At 33.1% G+C, this 22116-nt stretch overlaps 1 protein-coding gene and 1 long non-coding RNA gene across 13 annotated transcripts in view; one reads left to right on the plus strand and one right to left on the minus strand.

The window, feature by feature from the left end:
* Positions 1–22116, plus strand: part of LOC136798627 (uncharacterized) — a 91250-nt gene that overhangs the window by 30131 nt on the left and 39003 nt on the right. For 5 of the 7 annotated variants that reach the window (XM_067055262.1, XM_067055265.1, XM_067055266.1 and 2 more), the window contains one exon: positions 5351–5435. In XM_067055262.1, the coding sequence (XP_066911363.1) occupies positions 5351–5435 (85 nt within the window). Of the gene's footprint in view, positions 1–3737; positions 4145–5350; positions 5436–22116 lie in introns of those variants that run through there. The other 2 variants (XM_067055261.1, XM_067055260.1) reach the window with 2 other exon arrangements.
* The window catches only part of LOC136798630 (uncharacterized), a 28872-nt gene continuing 27192 nt past the window's right edge, over positions 20437–22116 (minus strand). For all 6 annotated transcript variants that reach the window (XR_010845411.1, XR_010845415.1, XR_010845413.1 and 3 more), the window contains exon 8: positions 20437–21071. This is a non-coding gene — a long non-coding RNA (uncharacterized lncRNA). The remainder of the gene's footprint in view (positions 21072–22116) is intronic.

Consider the following 22116-nt stretch of genomic DNA (forward strand, 5'->3'; position numbering starts at 1 on the left):
CCTTACTTTATTCCCCATATTTCTTAAATTTCCATGTTCATTCGAATCGAAAAAGCTAGGTCTTCCCTTCCTTTGTGCGTGGTATAAGACAAAACTCTTACTTTAGTACCTTAGCTATTTTATTTCAATCTTTTTTATACATTTTTTTAATTTTCTGAGAATTTTGAAATTTTGAAATGTTTTTCAAGCTAGCTAGGGACTACATTACAGGATTTATAGTTTGTGTTATCTAGTACTACTGTCAATGGATGATTCTCGCAATTTTATTTGGAAATTGAGACCTTTGCCGTAATTTTCTGAGAACATGAAATCTAGATACCTATGTTTAATGTTTTTTTTAATTCAACGACTCTACTAACGTTTAATCCCAATAAATCTATTTTGTGATAATTTTAATTTTGCTCAGAATTTTTAACACTTTAAATTATCATAAATCTGAATTCAAATTTTGAAGACTTTCTAAGATTAGCAAAAAGACTTGCGCCTCGAATTTGTTTAACTTTTTAATTTAACTTTCTAAAACGTTCTTCTCTACATCACTGTCTCACAGCCCCGGTGAATTTTTTTTTCCAAATGGGGATTAAAACTCTATTGTTCCTAAGTCGAAAAATCTAGTTGCGATGGTCTTGGAGTGCAACTTTTTACAATGGATTTTGAATGGAATTGAATCAAAGTCAATCTCTCAGTGTGGCTAAAATATTAGGGTATTTTTTCTACCAGGGACGAAGTTTAGGCTAAGTTTTCCAGTGGGGCCGGGGTCCTAGCGGGTCTGTGACACAGAGGTGTTCCTCTGTGGTTCATTATGGTGTCAACAAAGAAAGCTCAGTTAACGAAAATTTTATGACAGTTCAAACATGTTTTTCACCTAATTTCTAATTTGCGTGCCAAAATTTGGCCAGAAGTGTGACAAGTTTGGATCCTACTTCCTAACGGACTTTGTTTGAAATGGATAATTTTGGTGCCAGATCATGTTATTTTTTCTCTGTCAATGAAAATATAACTAAACAATAAACAATTTTTTACGAATAAACAAATAACTTCTTTGGTGTGAGCCCACCTTGAAAGTGTTAAGTTACCAAAATTTATGTTTATTTATTTTCACATTTCAGTTTTAATAATTATTCTATATTGCTTTCAAACCGGGCTTATTGCTTCTCTCAAATTCCAAATGCAAAGGGTAGAGGGAAAATCCAGGCATTAAGCTTGCATGCTTTTTTATTGTACTCGTACTCAAAGGCTTTGCCGATGCTAAAACAGCCAGTTTTTTAGAAAAATGGGCAAAAATGCTCAAAAAATGGTGAAAATAAGAATATGTTAAGAAGATTTTTTGGTATAAAACTCAAAAAATTAAAAACATCCGAAGGCTTCAAAAATGTTGGATGTTCTTATAAGAAAAACATGTATACCATATTGAGGTATTGACGACCACGCCCCATTTCATTTTTTTCTGATTTTATAATTTTAAGGAAGGGTTTCGTGAGCTGCAGTTGTTCTTTTGGTATTATTTTTTACACAATTTTTGGTTTTGAAATCACAAGTATGGGTTAATTAACTTTCACCTCATTTTTCAGTTTTATAATTTTGGGCTAAATTATCTTGGTAAAAGATCTTTTTGTCAGAAAAATGAGACAATATCTATTATTGATGACAAAGTCAAAATTAGCGCAAAATTTTCAATTTTCATGTCGTCAAAAAGCTATATCCTGTCCATTTACTGTATTCCAATATAAGCGACTCGAATAAAAGGTATTAGCCTGTCCTAATTATGCATTTCTTCATAATATAATAACTAGTGTATGTAATATAATAAATTAGCTTTGTGCCTCTTGAGAAATAACTAGTACTGTATATAACAAAGTAAAGAAAAGTGGTGAAGGAGCCAATATATTTGACTGTTTATTCTCTTCTAGCGGTGATGTCATATAAGGGTGTCACGAAAGTAAGCTTAGCGGTATAAGAACAAGGGAACCAACCACATTATCTTCAAAAACTATTCAATAAAGAATTTAATAAAAACATAAAAGTTTTTTAAGATATATTGATAACACTTTTTTATAAAAAAATTGTTCATAAATTTGGTCAATCTCCAATGATATATTGGTTGGATAGTGTTGGGCAAAGAACATTCATTGATTGATAAGTAGTTGATATTTCTGTTTAGAAAGAAGTTTGAGTACTGAAGTACGAAGTCATTGTTCATTAAACACTGGTTGAGAGAAAATACAGACCTAGAGTCAGAATCTTTTTACTTAAACTGTTGCGACCCGGGGGGGGGGGGGTACTAGGGCAAGATGGGTTACGGGGATGCTCCGCTGGTCAGGGTACCTTTTTTAACCTCCAGGAGTCCCAGGTAGGGTCGCAAAAACACCAAAATAGAAAAATCAGTCCCTCGTAGGGTGCCTATTTTTGGAAAATTTGGGGAAAAAATAGAAAATTTGAGAAAATTTTGGAATTTCAGTCCCATTCAGGGTCACTTTTTTCGCAAATTTCGAGTCCCACGTAGGGTCCATTTTTCGAACCTCAGCGGAGCACCCCCGTCAGTCGACAAGGGTAGTACCCCCCGGGGTTGCGATGCCCCTTGTTCAACCTGTTTATAGTGAGATTTTATATTATATGTGTTTTCTGCGTCATAGACGGTTAGCTTCTGATTTTTTTAGATCCTGCCTGAATGAGGACGACGGTAAATCAGCATTTTTTTCCGTCCTCGGACCTCGACCCGGACCTCGACCACGGGTCAAATTGCTTCAGTCACCTTACCGTCTTGAAAAATGCAAATACATAAACTCACTATTAATTGAACAAAGAACCTGGTATGGAAGTCGGGTTGTTTTGATTTTTAGGATTTTGTTACTAGATTCTTGGTCATTTGATTGAAATTATCCCGACAGAGATCCGGGGTAACCTGTTGTCAGAATATTTTAAAAAGTTTTTGTAAAATTTGGAAATCATATTGGTGTTCAGTATTGATTCAGCATCAACATTGAATGAAAAATCTTGTTGAACAGTCAGACAGTTTTCGGGGGAAAGATCATGTCTGGAAGTTTTGCAATGGGAATGCAACATTGATTTGATAAAAGATCGAAAGTAGAATCTAGATCGTTATTGTCTTCAGGCAAAAATTTTTTTCTGTTTGGAAATTAAAATTTTCCTGACTGCAAATCCTGTAAATCCAATGGTATTTTTATTACCCATTTATCTCACCTAATTTGGAATTGATTGTTTACTTGCTGACCAATTGACGTAAATGTTGCATCGAAACAACGTGGTTTTTACATTTAGGTATTTCGTCGTTATACTGTAACAAAGAAAATTGTGAGTAAATATTCAACAAGACAGATAATTCACTTTGTAGCTCTGTATTATACAGCTTGAGTGTTAAAAGCCTTGATATTAAATTTTCCAGTGGTTGTTGCGAGTCTGGTTAGAAAAACAATTAGGTAGATACTAATTGGTCAAATATGTTATATCTCCACGTGCATTGTCAATGTGAAGTTTTTAGTCTTAGAAGCTCGAAGGAAGGAGTGTCGTTTTTTCCGGGGAGTATTTTCCGATTTTCAAGAAATTAACCATCTTGAATGTCCAATTGGAATGTCGAGTTAATAAAAATTATTATTTAGATATTCCGCGATAGAAAAGTGCAGAGCCGTCAAGCCTCTGCTTGTGGTCAGTGTAGGCGTGGCGTCACATGGCAAAATAACAAAAATTATTGGTGTTTCCAAATCGATTTTACTTGCTTTCTTTTTACACAGAGAGTGAAATAATACAACACTTCTAAACAAGATAAATAGGGGGAGAGCTTAATTGTGGTTTGAGCTAAAGGTGTTTTGTTTTACAGATGGGTGTTTATTGAATGTACCTATACTTAAGAACAATCCTGGTTTTTATTATTGACGCTAACCAACCACTTGTGGTTCCACTCAAAAAGAAAGGAAGAGATATTGTATCAAGGGTAATTGGAAGCTATGGTTCTTTTGGGCTCAACTCTTGATTGTGTTGAAGAGCAGCAAGAGTATAAACATTTTCTTGCTTGTATGGCTGGCAGAGTTAAAACTGAAGATCCCTCTATGGTGAAATTTGATGAGAAAAGTACTTCTCCTATATTGGTGCTTCAAAATGAAAATATTGCCTCCGTGGATGGGGAAAGGTAATAGAAGATCTGTGTGATAAATATTCCCAAAATGTCCTTTGCACTTATACCTATCAAAATTGACACAACAACGTTCCTGTAAGGTTTTGAAAATGTTAGATGAATGTTGAACGGGCTTTGCTTTTTACAGCACTGTTCGCGAGCGGAGCATAATATAGATAATATCTTGTCAGTATATGACACGTACAAAGATCAGTCAAATATAGCAATGTTTTCAAACATCCCCTTTTCGATCCCGCACAAACAACTGAGATATTCTTCTCGATTCTGAAGGTAAATCGCAATACAAATCTGATTGTTTTCTAAATTTGAAGAATTGAAACAATTTCTATTACAAATGTAGCATTAGCTTTGCTGGAACTTCTCCGTAAAACATATGTTCAAATTCTTTGAATTTTCTTCAGCCGTGTGTCGACGTCTTAAAATGACGCTCACAGTTAGACAATGTTATCCTCAAAATAAATTTATTTTTCCCTCAAAGTTTTATATCCTCCAAGATGGTTCGAAAATCCTTTCCAATGAAATTGATGTTAACTTTATCCTTTTTTATTCTACATGGCTCATATCCCACGCACAAAAGCTTAATATATTCATTTTTAATTTCGTCATTCTTATTATTTCTAACCCCCGTTTGGCTGCTGGCTAATCCTCTTAGATTCCAATAATATACTTCACTCCAAATTCGAGAATAGGGGGAATATTAGAAATAGATCTGATACTATAAATTTGTAGAATTTCCTTGGATAATATTCATGCTTCGCTTCAATTTCAATATAACTCTGACATAACTATCTGGTTCCATGAAACACAAGATGAGGTAGAACTTTAAGCTTTACGGGCTCTTTTAGAAATAGTAAACCAAATAATTGAGATCTAGGGTTTCCATACTTTCAAAATATGTGAACTCGCCCTTGACTTTTAAAGTGAAAGATTCAGAAGAGGTCGTTTTTAAATTGTCTTGTTCAAAGGTACCAAAACTAATATCGAAAATCATGCATATTATTTTAAATGGTGATGCTATAGATATAGAATGCCTGCCAAACTTGGTGGTAAAGAATCTAGATATTGTTTAACAATTACAACGGTAATATCGTCTAAATTGGCTACAACATTCTGAAGAGTGTCACATAATGGACAAAGTCAACTTTTCTTCATCAGGATATTGGAATTTAAATTTCGTTTTCTTGTTTATTGTATTTTTAGGCAAACATTGGACCATATCATTGCAAAGCTATCAAAAGAAAAGAAGCCGCACAACGGAGTTGAAAAAAAGAGCCGTATTTTACTGGTCAGTCAAATTTTCATTTGGACTTTTAAGGGGGCACTTTTTCACCAATTTTTTATGAGAAGGAAAACTTACGACCTTAGTTTGGACAATCTTAAATTTCTTTAGGACTTTCTGAATATTAGAGATCAAAAGTTTAGAGTAATTATCGAGATAGTGACGCCGCAATGCCGCAACGCCGCGGAAGTACTGATTCAATTAGTGGTGTCCTAAAATGCCGTTCGAAAGATTAAGGAGAAAATCCAATGCAATTTGAGAAGCTACAGATATTTTTTTTTTTCATGGACAAAAAGCAGCTGGTTGTTTCTCGGCTAAAATTTAACGATTTATTTTTCCTTATACCATATTGGTCAATATTTCTGAATTTTAGTTGCACATAGTTTCATTTTTGCCAAAAACCTGGAAAATTCATAATACAGTTCAATTAAAAAAAACCTTTGATTGCTAAATTTCTAATCAATTGCTAATCTTAAAAATTATTTTTTATTTTTTTTTGCAACTGAATTTATTTCGATTCTTGAGCTGTGAATGGAATCGAGTCTTTGTGTGTCATTTCCAAACAATCAATGGTGAAATTATTTAGAAGTTTGACTTTGAGCACTGCAATTCCAATTGCAAAATCTCAATTAAGCTTGAGAAATTAATTTAAAAGTAATCAAAAGTAATTTCAGGACTTTTTTTCATGTTGATTTTGCATTGCAAAAATACACATCGATTTGAAATTTCGGGAAATCGACTGTTGTTGTTTTTGGAAATTGTGTTGCATCAAAATCAAAGCAACCGACAAAACATTGCAATTAAACATTTTTTCTTTTTTTCTTGCATCCATTTTCATGATTTGGAAATTTGTGTTTCAAAACTGTTCGAAAATTGTCTTGGATACCTCTAATTACTTTGTTTGAAAAGAAGGGAACTTATTACTGAATTTCAAAATTGTCTCTTCCAATTGCTTTGGTAATTTCATCGCACTTTTTGCAGAACCGAATTTTATAGCAGGTCACAGGTTTTTATAGTTCTCTTACAGTTTTCCAAAATCAGATAATTTAGACTAAAGTTGGCACTTGGGACTAATTATTTGTTTTTTTTACTGCACTACTATAAAAAATGCAGTTTCCAAAAACGTGCTAACACCATTCAAGGGGTGACCGAAAAAAACTTATAGGGTGCTACGAGAACCTTTTAAAAAGCTAGTATTAAATATTTCGTGTTTTTTTTCTTCCAAAAATTTTGAACTGTTAAAAAACATCAGTCTCTTTTTATGAAACCTATATCAATCAAATTCGAACAATAAATCTCGTGCCAAGAGGAGTTTTCTCGTGACTTGTAGTTTTGCTTCTGTTCCTTTCCATTATGGACTGAAAAGGTCACGAAAGAAACCGTGAAAAATATTTAAACTCATTAAAATTATAATTCACAGTAAGTAATACTTTGTGACAACCAACCAACCAATTTTCCTTCTATTCCCCGTGAGAATTTTACCCAATAAAATTCATATCACGATTTTTCTTTTGGTAAAAATCTCCATCATGAAATTGAACGGTAATCCATTCATAAAACTTCACGGGATGTCACCATTTTCCGGCTGCCTCCTTGAAAGAGTTTGGAAAAAAATCTGTTTCATTCATTCTCTATATTGTTAAAGAAAGAAAACTTCTGGCTCGTGTACATATATTGGTAAAGGTTACTCTCGGGTACCTAATAGCCGGGGGGTTTGGAATAAGCAGGGGGGTTGGAAAAAATCTCAAAATTCAATAAGCGGGGGGGTTGGAATAAAAATGTCCTGGGTGGAAAATGTTCGAAAAGGAGGCTGATACAGCAGAATTAGGGCAAAAGAGGGAACTTTCAAAAAAAAATTTCCCAAAAATCAATAAGCGGGGGGGGGGGGATTGGAATAAGAATGTCCTGGGTGGAAAATTTTCGAAAAATTAATTAGCGGGCCCCCCCGGCTATTAGGTACCCGAGAGTAGTTCGAAGGTCTGTTGTCACTTCATCATAACTCACTTACTCTGTACCAGGGTGTATCTCACGATTATCGTAGCGTAGTTCCTCGTAGTTCCTCTACGGCAAAGAATTTTGAAATCAGCCGTAGATATCGGTTTTGTGTACAGACTACAACCCCCTTGGGAAAAAATTGGGATCTTAACGTGGTGTCCCAATTGGAATTCTTAGTTAAATTAATTATTAATCAAGTCCAATTTCTCTTAAATATTCTTCGCCTACATTTCTACATTGAGGAAACGCCCAGCATTCGAAATTCCTAATCTTACCTTGTTCAATCAGGGTTGATATCTCATTGCGCTGTTCTTTCCAGATTCCAAAAATCCAAATTCAAATATAGCATGCTTCATTTTTTTTTCTCCAGTTGTTTTACTCTACATTGCAAAATCTACAATGTATTTTATCATACTGTGACAGTATGACACAGGAATGCTGATTCTTATCACGTATTTGAATACAATGGGGGATATTCGGTTCCTCAGGCACGTACTGTATTCATACTTAAAAGTTGTTTTTCTGTAGTGTATCAATCAGCTGTTGGGTCCGTAATAATGTTAGAAGACATTGCAATGGTGCATATCATGAATACTGTAAAATTTCAGGATTTGTTATAACGCAAGTTGAATTTCCCAAACCTTTGAAGGTTCTTAAACGACAGTCATATCATTGGAAAACTGCTAGAAAACTAAAATGCCTTGATTATTAATTTCTCTGAAAGATTTTCTTGAACAAGCCAAACTTGCAAAGAACATATTGTTCAATAATAGACGTGATAAGCTCCGGAAGTCTATCTGTACGTGATATTTCAGGATATTTAACTATTGCCAAGAAAATCCAAAAAACAATGCAATTTAATAAACAGCTTGAAATGTTATCGGGAAAACTTTCTTTCTTTGGTATTAGGTTTGCTATAAATAGAGACAATACGTCCCTGTTAGGGAATGCATTCTCTACACGAGCATTACCGTTAGTTTGCGATTTCTTGTTGGTTTCAAAGTATAACAATTATTTGTTTGTTGGTGATAAGGCAATATGATTTCTCGTACCTAATGAGGGGGATATCACTACATCTATTATAGGGTACTTTAATGGGATTAATTTTCGCGGGGATTAAATTTCGCGAAATTTTAAGATTTTGCGGGGACTTAATTTCGCAGATGACTCTATTGTGAGATATTTTCCCGATTTTGTGCTATTTCTGCTATTTTTCTGCCAAACTATACATGTTGGTTGTGAAATGCGCATTGATGGCGGTAAACATGTTAAAGTGGAATTTTGGAATTAAATCCAACAAAAATTCGCGGATAAAACCTTTTCAAATTTCCATTGAAACTTATTTTCGCAGATGTCATCCGCGAAATTTAATACCCGCAAAAATAATTCCATTAAAGTATTAGGCATGTATGGTCCAAATTAAATGCTTTGTTCCAAATTTACACGAAATATGGATACCGAAAAAGAAAAAAAGTTTATTTTGGCAAAGTATAGTAAAAATTCGTAAATTCGTCACAAATGCCGGATAATGATTTACAAGCTTTGCGGACGCTCATTCCTGTGTCCGAAAGCTTAGTTCAATTTATTAAAGAAATGGTTTTTAATCCGCTTAAGTATCTGAAGTTGTTTTGCAAATGAGGGGGTACTCTCTTATCGAATACTTAAGAAATGGCCACATATTTGCCTGTTTTCGAAATGACCAAATATCAGAACCGAAATTTTCACAAGATTTTTGTTTACTTTCGACTTGTTTGCTATTGGTAACCAGTAAATATTACGTCATCTCATTTCCGATTGGTTTTCTTTATCGCTCCCGGGTATTCTATCATGTTACCACCCAGAATAAGAAAATTCAAGCGCTTATAAAGGTTAAAAGGATAATATATATTTAGAATTCCTTTTCCACAAACAACCACTTACAAAAGTAAGCGCTTAAAAGTCAGAAAAAATCTTGTATCATGTGATTTTCCTTAAAATGATTTATTTTGAAAATGCAACCTTGATTGTTCTAAAAAAATTTAATACAACCTTTTCTTTATTAGAACAATTTTATAAAAGCAATGAGGCTCAAAAATGCTGAAAGATGATAACAATTTAAGAACAACCCTGAGCCAGCAATGGCTGAATTTCAAGGAAGTTAAGGGTTAAAATAGAATAAACAGGGTATAAAGCCTAAATTATCTAAATTTTGCCCTCAAAATAAGAACATGATATCAACAATTTGAGACTGAGAGTGCCAAAAAAATAAAAACAACCGAGTCTCCTACAAATTTTTTTCGGTTCTTATTAAGAAAAAAAATGTAAAATATATAATTATATTATCTTAATAAAATTTTCCCAAGAACAATTTTATGAGAGTTCGATGGGAAATAATTTTATCAGGAAAAATTATATCAAGGAAAATTCGCCTCAAATTTCTTCCGGCTTAATACCCTGTGAATGACGTTATTCTGACCATTCAGGAAAAAACAAACAAAATTACAATGCAAGAGTTGCCATGATTGCAAAGGAGTTATATCAACGCAAGTCTTGAAAATAAGGCGAAAATAATTATGGTCGGTTTTGATGTAAAACATAAAAAGGAATTTTCAGTACCTTGTTGGAATGATAATTTTTTTTCTTTCAAGTCTTTAAAAGTCTAGTAATAAAGCACGTTTTTTATAAGAACATCTAAAATTTCTGAAGCCTTCAGATGTTCTTAACTTTTTGACTTTTAAGCCTGTTCTTCCATGGTCCTCAAAGTATTCAAATGTTCTTAGCATGTGCTTAATATTTTGATTATCGAAGCCTTATGTTCTTATATAGTTAACAACCAGTATCAACCATCTTGACATTTTTCAGATTACAGATTCATTAAAATGTTACTTTATTCCCTTCCATTGACTTTTTTTTATTTTCGCGAATAAGCTAAATCCTTTTGCAAAAAGTTTGTATTTTGGTGATAGACATCCGGTCATTTTTGCGTTTCTCTGGGATTTCATTGTGTTTGTTCACTTATCCACAAAAAATAAATTAGCTTCAAGAAAAGTAGCTTTTCATTTCTTTGGTTTTATAAGATATCAGAAAGGTTATTTTTGTCTCCATGGAAATCAATGATTTTTCAAATATATATACATTTTAATACAGTCATCCATAGCTTCTAGTTTAACTTAGCAAAATGAATTTGCCAGCTGGCAGTGAATTTTTGCAAAGGTTACACGATCTTTAAAAAAAAGGCAATCGTTCGTTCGTTCGTTCGTTCGTTCGTTCGTTCGTTCGTTCGTTCGTTCGTTCGTTCGTTCGTTCGTTCGTTCGTTCGTTCGTTCGTTCGTTCGTTCGTTCGTTCGTTCGTTCGTTCGTTCGTTCGTTCGTTCGTTCGTTCGTTCGTTCGTTCGTTCGTTCGTTCGTTCGTTCGTTTTCGTTCGTTCGTTCGTTCGTTCGTTCGTTCGTTCGTTCGTTCGTTCGTTCGTTCGTTCGTTCGTTCGTTCGTCGTTCGTTCGTTCGTTCGTTCGTTCGTTCGTTCGTTCGTTCGTTCGTTCGTTCGTTCGTTCGTTCGTTCGTTCGTTCGTTCGTTCGTTCGTTCGTTCTTTCATTTGTTCTTTCATTCATTCATTCGCTCATACATTGTCAGTAGGCTTGTAAAGAAACAATTAAACAATTAAAAAACCAGCAACTAAGAATAACCACATTTAAAAACAAATTATAAATGGTGCCAAAACTGTAATAGCCATTAAGCTATTAACGGTTTTTGAACGATAAATACTTGGTATAGAATTACCTGTAACTCATTAAATAGGTGGAGTTTCAAATGACTTAATTGGAAAGATGTTGGATTCGTTGCAAATCCAATTTTCCGCAAGGAAATTTTTGTTGCAGTTTTCTCTCACTATATGTAAGGAATATAGTAGGCCTAGTAATATAATTATGCTTTTTCGCAAATCAAATGTTCTCAAAAAACTATTGAAAACATTAGAAAAAGAATTCCTTGACATCAGCCCTTTCTTGACGAGTAGGACATTGGGTGGCCTATACAGCCCCTTCTATAGAAGGATGTGGAAAGAAAGGAAAACACCAAAAAAGGAATGCGGAGCATCTAACTTTTACCACTGTGGTAGAGCTTTCCAATTCATTATTCTATTGTTTTATAACACTTTTTATATATTGTTCATAGTGCCTATGAATTGCATTTGTCAATTTATTGTCATTGCTCGTTTCCTGTTGAAATTAATTTGTGCCATAGAAAATGGGTTAATGGCTTTTGTTGATTATTTATAGTAATATTCCCGCCAATAAAATGTCATTAATATTCATGTTAAAGTTGTCATCGCTTTGGTAGTAATGACATACTATTAAATACCATTGTGATTTTTGTATGGCTTGAGATATAATGTCTTTTTAATGGGCTTCACATGGAATTCGTTGTATGGCGTTTGAAATTCTTTCAAAGAATTTTTTCAGCTCAATTAGGGTGGGGTCAAAATCAGTAAATTTTTTTCGAGGTCTGGTTGTATGTTCTTAATTATTTGGTACTTTTAGAGCCTCCAATTTATCTCTTCTTATTTTCAGAGTTGATCCTTATTTTGCAGAAAATTTAGGTCCAGGTTTGTTTTAACTACTGGGGATTTTTTTCAGCCAATGTAAAGCTAGCCTTAGGTGTTATTACAGTGATGATGTTAAGTAAATATTTTCTCGTCAATTTGGTTATTGAATGGATAATGTAACTTAAGGTCAAACTAATGAAAGCCTCACAGGTCAAAGAGTTTATCTGCCGGTTTTCGTAAAAACCATACAATGTTTAACTCGTGTGTGAGCCTTTTTTCAAATGGGAGAAAAGTCCAGACTTAGACTTAATCCAGACTAAGTCCAAATATTTTTTTGGGGAAATGGAATTTTGACTGTGTTAAGAATTTTATTATGATTCCAAATTTGTTTTAGGCTGAGATCAATCGATTTCCTTCCAATGTTACATAACATTATAATCTCTAATCTCTTTTTGAATGTACGGCGAGTTTCGAGAAAGTTCCTTAGAGGCCCTGGATAAATTAACGAAAGATATCATTTTTCATTAGGCGTGCCTCTTATGCTTACAAAGCAGAATTAACGAAATAATTTTTTCTAAATTTGTGTTCATGTGGGGTGCTGAAAGGAGAAAAAGTTGTTCTTTTCTTTCGTAAAAATGTTACGTAAGTAAATGGTATGGGATACGTTAAACGGCGTCCTTTAATACACATATTTGAACCCAACATTACCCGAAGAAGCCTGGGTTTGTTGTCACAAAAAACCATACTTGCCTGGGTTATCAGATGTGTGCTATATTCATTAAAAAAAATTTCAGATCTCAAGTCAGATAGTGAGTCATTTGGTAATCCCACCAAAAGAGGCCAGTGTGTTGTTCGTGATGTCCTATTGTGACAATTGCGACGGCTTCTCAAAGATTAAACAAATCTGAATCTACAGTGTGTCGGGAAAAAAAAAAGAAAAAAGTATACAATAAAGAACCTATAAAAGAATTTATCTCACTGCTTTTTAATTATTACGATGGAAATTCCTTGTTCTATTAAAAGATGCTTATTCTAATCCCAAGGAAATTAAATAAAAAAGGTTTTTTTAAGTTAAGAATGGTGACATGGCAAGGTGATATTAATGGTTTGAGAATTTTCCTGTCTAGCGACAATCAATGCATAATTTGTTAGAGCATAGAGGTTTTGTTTTTAAATACATGGCCCCCGGCGTGCGAATCGACTTGAGGGGGCCAAAAAAATTTGTCGTCCACCATGTTTCGGCGACGAAGAAAATTTTCGACTTTTTACCCTTATTTCACCCCTCTAAACGGTATATATAAGATTTTTTAAAGTAAAAAAAAATTACTTTGCAAAATATTGAGGGGGCCATGAAATAAGAGTGATATCGTTTGCTTACTCATCAATTTTGATTTACAGACTTTTTCACATTGGATTGACGCGGATGTGGAGCAAGATTGGTCAGAAAGAGGAAAAAACAACATTTTTTGCTTATATAAGCGTAATATAACAATAGGCAGTAATATGAAATATGTGTCTGATTTGAAACGGGAACACTTGTGTAAAAATAAAACCTTTAAAAGTTACCAATGAATTATTATCCTTAAAAGGCAAACCAAAGAAACACAAAATAGAGACACAAAAATCTGGACTAGCAGGAGTAGAGGGATTTTATAGAATGTCTGCTTTCTCTTTTTTTGTCCGATCCTAGAACAAAAATTATAAATTTTCTATAAAAATGTTAGACAGTGTCACTAGACCAAAAAGAATGACAATCATCCGTACTAATTAGGATTTTTGGCCCATTCAGTTGAAACTAGTGTGTTTGTCAATAAATGAGAGGAAAAATAACTCAACAGGTTTCTATTAGTTTATCCCAAATTGTTGTCGAGACTCTAAATGTTTAGAATAACCCCTGAAAATGAATGAGTAATCAAAATTAACGACAGTCACAAGAGTAAAAGAATAACAAAATATCCTGGACAGAGTTCCTAGAAAAGGGTGAGGAAAAGAGGCCTAAGTTATGAAAGAAAATTTTAGAATTTAACTATTTAAGCTTTCATTAAAATTGATTTTGTAATAATTGGTTCTCGTTTAAAATTGGATACTTTTTCCTTGTGGTGGTGAATTTAAATCTCTGAAGCTGCTGTGAATAAGTTATTTGCAGAATTTTCTTTGCAAAAACTCAGGGAAGAAGAAAAAGTCAAGCAAGCACATTGTATTGAATTATCATTGGTTAAACTGGGTATACATATAGCTAATCGCAAGGATTTTCGTTCTTGATAAGTATGATTGTCCAAATGATCCAATTGGTTAAGAAGAATGAAAAGCCAGGGAAGAAAAAAAATGGTGGACAAATCAAAATAGTAAGTACTGATAGTCCGAAGAAAACCTGGCCAGTATCTTTGATGTGTATTGGGCTCTTAAATCTTATTGCTGTTATAGTGTTTAATCTTATTACTACGGCAAAGATTAGTAGAGATGACCAAGATGGATTACCTTATCGGGGAAAACTTCGTCGGGGAAAAGTGACGAAATTTCGGCCAAGTGACGAATATTTTTCCCCGACGAAAACTTTCCCCGGCCTTAATGCGTTTACCAACTACCAGCAAGTGAAGAATATTTTTCCCCGGCGAAAATTTTCCCCAACGAAGTTTGTCCCGATAAGGTATCTCTTAAGCAGTAGCGTGGTGGCAGGGATGGCATTTCCTGAAATTGCCTCCCAAATTTGGCCGAATCTTTGTCGACGCTACTGCTCTTAAGTAGTACTGGTTGTTTAGATCGTTAATACACTTTGGTGAAGGAAGTTGCATTCAACTGAAGCTAGAAATGGAAACCATATGGGATATTGCATTCAATGAAGTATAGGCTAAAATTGAACTTTCTATATTTCCCCATGCAAGATAAAGTGATGCCTTAAGGAATGTGCCTCATTTCGGATATGAAGGGTTAAATAGAGCCCTCCTTTGTTTTCTACTTGTACATTTTACGGATCTAGTATTTGGCTAAAATTCATGCAAGCTGCACATCTTAGGTGGGGAACAAAGAAGCGTCAAATCCTTTGTAGGAGATTCACTTCTCTAGCGTTTAAAAAATCATTCGAAATGTCACATTACATTCACACGCATACGGGGCATTTTATTTGTTTATTTTATTTGATCACTCAAAATCACATGTGCTTAAAAGAGGGTTTTGCTACAACGGGTTTTTCGTGGTTACTCGCCACTCGAATGGCAAAATATTTTTGTTTTTTATTCTAAAGAGTACTTTAATAGGCTATTCAATTGGGACAAGAGGTCTTAGAGGTACTCCAATCTTGTTAATCTGCATTCTCGATATTTTGTTTTTACGGGATGTCCCAATAACCAAACGGGAAGATTAGATTCAGCTGGACAATGTAGCGAATTTGATAGGTTTGATAAAGTCTTGGCTTAAACTAATTGTGACTTAGGCTTGGCTGTTTGCATTTTTTCGACATTTTCAGACTTTACACCTAATTTCCCTGCTTGAGGGTATAAAGGGCATTTTCTCTGAAAGTTTGAAATCTGAGTCTAGATTGTTCTGAATTTATTCATTGGTCTTCAGCCTTTTTTCCCAAAAATTGTTCTTTAAAAAAGTATATAAGAACTTGATGAATGGAGTTTAATTCTGTGTCGGCCAGGCCGTTTCGTAGCATTGTGTGCAGTTAAAGGGCGTAGTAGTAGTTAGACAAAATTGGGAATTTAGTGCATTTTTTAACTTTTTTTAACAACCCAGTGATAAAACAAAAATAATAAAGGCTTCATGTCAGATTTAACGAATCGAACTTAAAAGCTATAACTGATATTTTATTTTCAGGCGGTTACTGTTGCATAGCTTCCACCTGCCACTCTAAAGAAAGTTAGCAATTACATACAAAAAAAAACGTTCGATGACAAACAAATTGCAGGGAACATTGATAGTGCTTGCAACAGTTATGATCAGCTGATTTTGTTGCAGGCACTTGCAATTTCTCCTGCACTATATTTATTGTGTTGCGGAAAGATTTTATATTGCAATTGCAACCGCCTGTAAAATCTTTTCAATGTAGCCTTAGATTTAAGTACGGAATTTTTCCGGGGAATTAATGGGTGGCTAGAAAATTTGGATTTAATTTGATTGTAAGATTTTATAGGCAAAAGTGATTACTACGTAAGCGAAGAACCTAATGCCTGATATAGCCCTAAGCCCCAATATAGCTGACTATGATTGTAACTGTAGTTAAGTTAGTAATATTTCCTTTTTCCTTGCATTTTTAAAATCTACGTGAAATTGTTTGTCAAATAGTACGCAATTTGAAAGTATTTGAAGCAAAACCCAAGACACAGAAGCCACTAAAAGGGGAAAAAAATGTCGGAGTTTTATTTAGTCGGGTTTTTTTTTCGTCGGGGAAAAATTTCGTCACCTAGAGGCATTTTCGTCACTTTTCCCCGACCAAAATTTCAAATTCATCACTTTTCCCCAACCAAATTTACAATTTAGTCACTTTCACCCGACTAAATTGTCCAAAAGAAATGGTTTCCTTCACTAGCTCAAAAATGGATCACGTAATTCGACGTTAAAAGTACTAATTTCGGTAAATAAAGGTGTAAAAAAATTAGATTTAAATTTTGGTTGCGGTATAAAATTTTTTGTAAATGTGTTGGTCGGGGATAAAAAAATCGGGTACAAGTTTTGGTCGGGTGATAAAATTTCGGGAAAATATTTCGTCGGGGAAAAAGTTCGTCACCCCCTCAAAATTTTCGTCACTTTCCCCCGACATTTTTTCGCCGATAAGGTATATTGTATACCCAAAAAGAGGGGTAGTTCAAATTTTCTGGGGGATCTAGTCTGGGGTAGACAATACCGAAAAAGTGACAAAATTGCAATGAAATTTATTTATGAAATTTTGAGGAAACGTCAGTCGCAAATCTTGAATTCCCTTAGACTGTAGTCATGGTAAAAATCTACCAAAACTTTTTTCATTGAATGTTTGAATGCCTAAAAATTGTAATATACGGTTGCAATATTCAATCCAAATGAAGTTATATTAATACCGAAAACGACTCGTGATAAGTTAAGTGAACAATTTTTTGGATGTAAATTTTTGCATGAATTTGACTACAATCAGGGACAAAATACTTGGCACAAAAGGGAAATTCACCGGGGTGTTTTGAAACCACAATCGATTTGTAAGTGCTCTAAAGTAGGTTCGAAGGGTAGAGTTTTAACTCTGAGTTTTAACGCTAGACTTAAGACTTAGGACCTTAGGATCTGAGGATCCAAAAGTTTAAAAATGGTCCAGTATGGCTTGAAATATAGCCTAGAAACCAATAAATCCCTCCCAGATCGAAATAATCGATGAAATCAAGTTGAGGGCCTAAAATTGACATTCTCGCTCGAACTTCAATTTTCGAAAAATGGTAAATTAGCCAAAAGTGCAAAAATATTATGGCACGGATTGTAACTGACCCAAATATGCGATTTGACGAGTATTTATTTTAGAAGGGAAAAATGTTTCATGGTCTTTGATAAATCTTCAGGTTGTCGAAAAATTTGTTTTTCGAAATCATGAAATGGGATTTTCCAGAAATAGTCCGTGCCCCCCTGTTGAGGATATCGGATATCCAGGGGGTTAACGATTTTTTTTCAAAACTGGATATCTAGGGGGTTTAATATCTACGAGGGGAGCGGATATCCAGGGGGTAAAGTGTCTTTTCAAGTAAAAAAATACGAGATTCAAGGGTGAGCATCTTTATAAGAGAGGATATGCAGAGGGTTGAGCATATTTTTAAGAGTGGATATCAATATCCTCAACAGTGGGGGTAATTTTTTTTCTGGAAAAGCCCAATATATAAGAAACATGCAGAAAAAAAGAACCAGCTTTTTCAATAGACAGGTGGCTTCTTGAGAAGAAATCGAACCTTCACTTCAAATTAGACAAAAATTGAAAGAAATTTGAGCACGACACTAATTGCCCTTTCTTGGTTCAGCGCGTGGCTTGAAATTAAAGCGATTTTCATAGAAGTTTAAAGCGAAACGTATAGATTTGGAATTTATTAGATTTTCATTTCTTTTTTTCTGGCATTTCAAGTCCAAAATGTTTTCTCCTGATGACCTTGTTTATAAGGCCGCTTTTACGCCGTGTCTAATTTATTTTTTTAAGTTCGACAAAAGTTCAACATTTATTAAATTCGGCCTTATAAACTCAACTTTTTCGTTTATTAAGTTCAACTTTATTTGGGAAGAATCAGAGTCAACATTCAAATAAAGATGAGACGATTGAAGAAACCCCAGGGGAAGCCATTTTTAAAACAAAAGAAAATATATCCTTTTTGTATAAGAAAACATGAAAATAAATTAGATTCGGCAATAGAGCAGCCATATAAATCAACGCCGTTCTTATTTATTTTTTTGCCTCAAGTTCGACAATATTTGCCAGGTTTAATTGTTAAGCTCGAACTTATTTAAAAATCCTGGTTATATGCAATTTAATTAAATTTTTTAAGTTTTTTTTAAATTAGACGCGGCATAAAAGCGGCCTCATAAACTAGGCCTATGTTACAAATTTAAATAATAGGGTCTAATGCCTTACATATATCTTAATTTCTCGTTGAATACTTATTGCAATTTAAAATTGAATCTTATAAGCCCCGTGGTTCTCGCAAAATTGTTTTAATGAAAAAATTTAAAGGATGTAGAATTATTTTTATTTTTCATTTTTATAAGATTTAAATTGTCGACTAAAGTTACATCCCAAAATGAAACTGGTACAAGAAATTAATAATCATTAAAAAAAAATTAAACTTTTATATAAAGTATAGTAATTTATAGGTACGATAAAGAAAAAATAGATTTCCAATTCGTCAAAGATGAAAAAATTAGTTGAAGATGGCCAGTTGGTTGTAAATTTGCAATTGCAATTGCCAATTGATTGAAAGCAGAATTGCAAAAAACAATAAAAGCCTCAAATTATAGTCCAAGTAGTAGTTGTAGGAAGAAAAATAGGATTCTTTAAAATAAAACCTATTTTGCTTTTTTTCTGGACATGCTGTTTGACAGGTTTTTTTATAAGATCAAAAATTATTAAAGCATTCGGATCTTCTTATCTTTTTTAAGTTAGTTAGTTAGTTTTGAGCCTGAAATGTTCTTAATTTTACCATTTTGGAGTATCTTGTGCAATTTCCTTTAAAACAAATGAGTGTTTTTAACTCCTTGAAGCCTTAAATTGTTTTTCATATTTTGGCCATCGAAGCCTTATGTTCTTTATATAGTTTGTCCTTTAAAAAGAACGAATATTCTGGAAAGAAAATCATTAAGTTAAAAGTTGAATTTTTTTTAGAAAACTACAGTATGAAATGAAATAAAGAACGTTTTGGGGGCAGAAAATTTCGTAATTTTCACCTACACGTTTTAAAAAAAACATTAAAAAATTTTACAGCCCTCAGATGTTCTTAAAATGTTCTTATTTTCACCATTTTTTGAGTATTTTTGTGCGATTTCCTAAGAAAGTGGGTGTTTCGGAGTCTGCAAACCCTTAAAATGTTCTTAATTTTGTAAAAGTTTCTGTCAGGTCGGAAAGTTAAAATTTAACCTAGTGTTTTTATAAAAAATCAGCTTTTGATCAATTTACTTTACAATTTACTATAAAATTTAAGTCATGAAATTTCCCGATTTTTGTCCCTTAAACTACTACTTAAACGTCTGTACTACTTACGTCTTTAAATTCTAAAATAATTTATCAAAATTTAGACTGCAATTTAAACGGCCATTCAGCCGTCAAAATTAAATTAAAAACTAATTTTTACGAAATCTTTTGTATTGATTTATTAGGAAAATCATCTTGTGATTTTTTTTCTCACCTGAATGTCAAAGCAAATTTAATAAAATTTGGAAGAATTTTTGATATCAAAGGTAATTTGTGAATAAATTCAAATTAATCTATATCAAAAACGTCAATAAGAAAAACTTTGGGTTGGAACTAAATAACTAAATAAATTGTATTAAGTAATTTACACAAAAAAATAAGACGTTCAAATAAAAAAAAAAAACGTTTTGTACAAACAATAAAAAGTTTGAAAAATCGGGAAGTTTTTAACCGTGTCACGCATTGACCACCCGGGTATGCATCAACAGATTCAGATAATCAGAAAAAAAATTCAAAAACTAAAGGGATTTATTTTTTACTGTCTTTTGTATGGATTTCAAGCCATTCCTCAGCATGAAAAGCTTTTCATAACTGTATCTATATGGTTTTTCAATGGTGTTTTTACTTTTTATTTTACTGTATGAAATTGCAAAATCAGTGCTAGTATTTTATTTATAAAGAAAATCTTGTTCAAAAATATTAAATGTAATATGAATACATGACATGACATTTAGAAAATTTTAAAGCTTTATAAACAATTGATAAAAAGATGTTTTACATTCAAAATTACTATCTTGCTTAACCTATTTCACAGTTTTAACACATTTTTTATAAGAAAATTTAAATTTTAGAATTTCGTGAATGGCAAGTGAAAAATCAAGGAAATGCAAAAGGTCTTTGGTGATTTGCAAATCGGATCAGATAAACTAAAAAAAAAAAATTGAAAAAGCTAAAACGTTCGCAAAATTATTTAACTTTGAAATTTACAAGACCACAATAATTTTTATAACTTTTATAAGATTATAATTCCTATAAAAATCTTGTAAATTGATTACGTAACGAACATGTCTTTTCTCGCGCTCTCATTGGACGAGTTTCATCGTTGTTAGTATGGTTCAAAATGGTAGCCATAGTCGCGTGCTGTGTTTACATGTTTCTTGTGCAAAAAACACGTTTATTTTATGTTGTTTACATGTAGCTCTTGTTTGATGAATGAATGTGGTAGCAGAGCGATCAAAATCGTTTGACACTACTGCTTGGAATTCGAATTTTCTGGTGTTATTCAAGCTTGTAAATTTGTATAAGAAAGGGTTTATATTATTTACATGTTTTTAGATGTTCTGCTGTGTGTGATTTCCTGGGGTGCAGAGTTTTCATTTCGTTTCTATTTCTACTCCTCCTTCTTTATCCTGAACATTTAAAAAACGAAGAAATTTCTCAATGTCTCATTCTTCTCTTCAAGCGTTGGGATGTGGAATATAAACAGTAAATCTTGCTGAGTACCTGAAAATGAAGAAAAATCAACATATGTATTAATGGTAAACGTTTGAAAATACTGTAAAATTCTAAGAATTAAAAACCTGCTTTGTATAATAACAGAAATGAGATTTTAATTGTTTTGAATTAATCTTTTTTGTCAAACTTGTATTCTTGATTTTCAATCTAATATTTCTTAGTTTACTACTGTATACAAGACTTAAGACTGACAACATAACACCGCCAATGTGCTTGTGGAATCTCAATCCTAAAAAGTGAAACTTTGCCACTTTGGCCTAGAGCTGCTAAATGCTGTAAAAAAATTTCAATTCTCCAATCTCTTAATAATGGGACGGGATTTTGGAGGGGAAGAAATTCTTAAAATTTTGCAAGGGTGATGCATGTCTTTGGCAAAGTTAGTGCCAATTGAAGTAAAATTATTTTTAAGGCTTTTTAAGAACATATCTGAAGGTACTTTCAAAAGATTAATCAACATTTTAAGCATATTTCATCAGCCAATGTGCAACAATGTCATGTTGAATAATATTGAAATTCAAGCTGACTCCAGCATCAAAACGATGGAAAAGACAAAACCAGTAGAGACGAATATACTTATTATGCATCAATGTGTTATTGTTTAAATGAGTAGGCCTGCATAGGAGTTTTCAATTATTCAACATGATATATATTGCAATTACGAAAAGGTTTATTTAGTCCCAATGAAGAAATTTAGAATTTAGTGGTTTTTAACAGCAAATCTTTTTTGCCAAATTTTTTCTCAATAACGTAGACTTTTCTGTGTGAAAGATGGTATCAATAATCTTGTTGAGAAGTGATTTGGCAATTTTGTTTGACAATGACGTTTGCCAAAATTTTCCTATGGATTTTTAAAGATTGTCAGTAAAAATTGTATTTTACATTTTATGGAATAACTTTGTGGTTGACTTCCTTGTATAAAGTGTGGCAGGATTCTAATTTTTCTAAAAAAAAATTTCCCCGCTAAAAATGCCAGAAAAACCAGTTTTTTCACATTTTTTCAAGATTCCATTTTGAGTTTTGTTCTGATTTTTTT

The sequence above is a fragment of the Clytia hemisphaerica genome, unplaced genomic scaffold (genome assembly GCF_902728285.1).
Source record: "Clytia hemisphaerica strain Z4C2 unplaced genomic scaffold, Clytia hemisphaerica genome assembly, whole genome shotgun sequence".
In the NCBI taxonomy this organism is placed as follows: Eukaryota; Metazoa; Cnidaria; class Hydrozoa; order Leptothecata; family Clytiidae; genus Clytia; species Clytia hemisphaerica.